The sequence below is a fragment of the Lactuca virosa genome, chromosome 6, assembly GCF_052849685.1.
Source record: "Lactuca virosa cultivar CGN04683 chromosome 6, Lactuca_virosa_CGN04683_v6, whole genome shotgun sequence".
Classification (NCBI taxonomy): Eukaryota; Viridiplantae; Streptophyta; class Magnoliopsida; order Asterales; family Asteraceae; genus Lactuca; species Lactuca virosa.
The window spans coordinates 213,751,939-213,755,010 of NC_136431.1; the positions used below are offsets into that span (position 1 = coordinate 213,751,939).

A 3,072-nucleotide genomic window follows, 5' to 3' on the forward strand; every position below is an offset into this window, starting at 1 on the left:
TTCAAATGCATAAGATTAAAGAAAAAATGCTAGCTTTATAAGTATGTATGATCCTAAAACTCGAAACGCCCAAACCCTAAAAGATCATATGAACACCAAAATTATAAAAGCATAATACGTATATAAAAAGAAAAAAACAAATTAGAGAGACGATAAAACTACCTAAGATTACCTTATTTCTGTAAGAAAAAATTACAAAATCAAGATAGAGAAAAAAAAAAAACAATATCAAAAACAATTTAGATTCCACTTTTTTGTTACCAACCTTTTCGAATGTATATTTGTAACTTACCCACCGGAATGACTAGTGATATATAAATGAATACATGTTTACTAACTAATATTTCGAGGAAAATTAATTAGGTCAATGAACCATTTTTTACTTATAAACAAATCTAGGTAAAAAAAACTATTGATTTCTCGTCTTACAAAAGCAGCATCATCCAATAGTTTGGTCCAAACTATTGACTTTATCACCAACTTCCCTTTTTTCTTTATTAATATTTAAGATATACTGCTATAACCTGGTGACCTGGTCAATCCTCGGGTTTTCATTTCTCGTCTTACAAAAGCAGCATCATCCAAACGCCCTGCATCTACATAAATATTTGACAACAAAATCCTACCTGGACCATGTAAAGGCTCAGCTTTTGCCAAATTTTCAGCTGCCCTTTCTCCCATTTCAACATCATTATAAATTCTAGCAGCTGCCAACAATGTCCCCCATATCACCACATCTGCCTTCATAGGCATACTCTTTATCACCTCCTCAGCTTCCTCTAATCTCCCTGCTCTACCCAAAAGATCCACCATACACCCATAATGCTTCATATTCGCCTCTATATTATACACACTTTTCATCCTTTCAAAATACCTCTCCCCTTCTTTCACCAATCCACCATGACAACATGCACTTAACACCCCAATAAATGTGATTGAGTTAATCTTTATAACATCATTATATTTATATGTCTCTAACTCCCAAAAGAGCTTTAGAGATAATCTTGCATGTCCATGCATGGCTAAACCACATATAATCGCGTTCCATGGTGAAATGGTGGAAACTTTGGTTTTAACTTGATTGAAGATTTGTAATGCGTTCTTGATGTTCCCACATTTGGCGTACATGTCGATGATGGATGCGCTTAGATTGTCATTCATAGGGATTGAATTTGTGATTATGTATTCATGACCCCATTTTCCATCTTGTAAACTGCCTAGATTAGCAACGGATGAGAGCATGCTTACCATTGTTACTTCGTTTGGTTTAATGCCACTTGATATCATCTTATGGAAAAGGTCTAAAGCCATGTCATGTTGGTTCATTTGGGAGTATCCGGAAATCATTGAGGTCCATGAGAAAACATCTCTTTTGGGCATTTTGTCGAACAGTTGGCGTGCGGATTTAATCATTTTGTTTTTTACTAAGCCTGATATTAGAGCGTTCCATGAAGATGGATTGTTTTTGCTTCCTATTTGGAATTGAGTTTCAGCAAGGGTGATGTTGCCACAAGCTGCATAGAAGTGGATAATGGTTGATTGGATAAAGTCGTGAGAGTCAAACCCTAGTTTTACACTTACACCATGAAACAGTTGGCCTTCGGAAAAGGCTGTTTCTTGGCCACAAACTGAGATTATATCCACCACCATGACATCGTTAGGAGATATCCCAGTATTTAGCATTTCTCGATATAATTTCAAAGCTGGGTTCAGATTTTCAACATGTAAAACACATTCGATGATGGTGCCCCAAGAAACTACATCTCTTTCAGGCATTTTGTCGAACAGGTCTCGTGCCATTCCAGCCATCCTAGCCTTTGAGTACCCATTCAACATTACATTCCACGAAACTATATTTCTCTCTGACATTTCATCAAACAAAATTCTGGCATCACCCAAAGATGAACAGCTGCAATACAGATGAACCAAATTAGTTAAAACAAGATTAGAATTTTCAAGGCCGGATTTAGCAACCAATGCATGAAGAATTTGACTGTTTTTAACCCCAGAAAAATGTGAATAAGATGACAGTACACTCGACAATGTCACTTCATTGGGAGCCAAACCTAACGACTTCATTTCCTTAAATACATGGATTGCTTCTCCCCAAAACCCATGTTTAGCCAACCCCATTATCATCGTGGTAAAAGATACGCTGTTCCTCCCAGACATTTTATCAAACAATTGGCGGGCGTCATTTAAACGACAACAATTCACATAACCAGCAAGCATAATGTTACAAGAAACGCGATCGGATTGAAACCCAGAGACAAACATGGATTCTGCATCGTTTATAGAACCAAACTTGGCATACAAACTGATCAAGCTATTACGTATAAAGATATTGGAGTCAAGTCCTTTCTTGAGGCTATGACAATGGAGATGCTGGCCGTAAAGGAGCGGAGAAGAAAGGGAAGAAGATGATTTCAATGCTTGGACGAGGGCACGTTCGTAATCGTCGAATGTTTTGGTTGTCTTGATGTTGTTTACGCAGCTGTTTTGTGGAAGAGGTGAACTGGAGTAGTATTTCGGAGTTAATTTGCATAATTTTCTTGCGAGAAAGGAAGGAAGAAGTTTGTTTAAGAATGATTTCATTACACTTGATCATCAGAGATCGGCAGGAAGAATAAGATATGTCGAAGTAATACAAAAAAACAACAAATCTGCTTTGGTGCTTTTATCTATCGGAGATGATTTTTTTTTTTATCCTTCACTGAGTAGTTAATGTATGGACAAATATGCCCCTCAGTTTAAATGAATAAATGATTAACACATCTGAATCAACAACAATTCGAAGTTTAAATTTTGAATCAGAATAAAAATATGATTAAGTTTATATTCATGGTTAACATAATAAAAATCAATTCAAGTTTACATTAACAATTATACAAACAGTTAACATCAGAACCAATTCATTGTTTACATTCAAGGTTAACAGTTAACAAAATCAAAATCATATCAAAGTTTACATTCTAAGGTTAATGGTTAACCGCATCAAAATCAATTCAAGTTTACATTCAAAGTTTAACATCAAAATTAATTCAAGTGTACATTCAAGAATCAAAATTTGGA

The 3,072-nt window shown here is 35.4% G+C and overlaps 1 protein-coding gene across 1 annotated transcript; it reads right to left on the bottom strand.

Annotated features, from left to right (window-relative positions):
• Window positions 1–250: 250 nt before the first annotated feature.
• Window positions 251–2,699, bottom strand: MEF18 (mitochondrial editing factor 18). The gene has a single exon (XM_079054378.1). It carries the CDS (start codon window positions 2,593–2,595, stop codon window positions 505–507), a length of 2,091 nt encoding a protein of 696 aa, XP_078910504.1. The 5' UTR covers window positions 2,596–2,699; the 3' UTR covers window positions 251–504.
• Window positions 2,700–3,072: the final 373 nt, after the last annotated feature.

Coding starts and splice junctions, on each gene's coding strand:
- MEF18 (XM_079054378.1), bottom strand. CDS start 2,595: ATGAAATCATTCTTAAACAAACTTCTTCCTTCCTTTCTCGCAAGAAAA.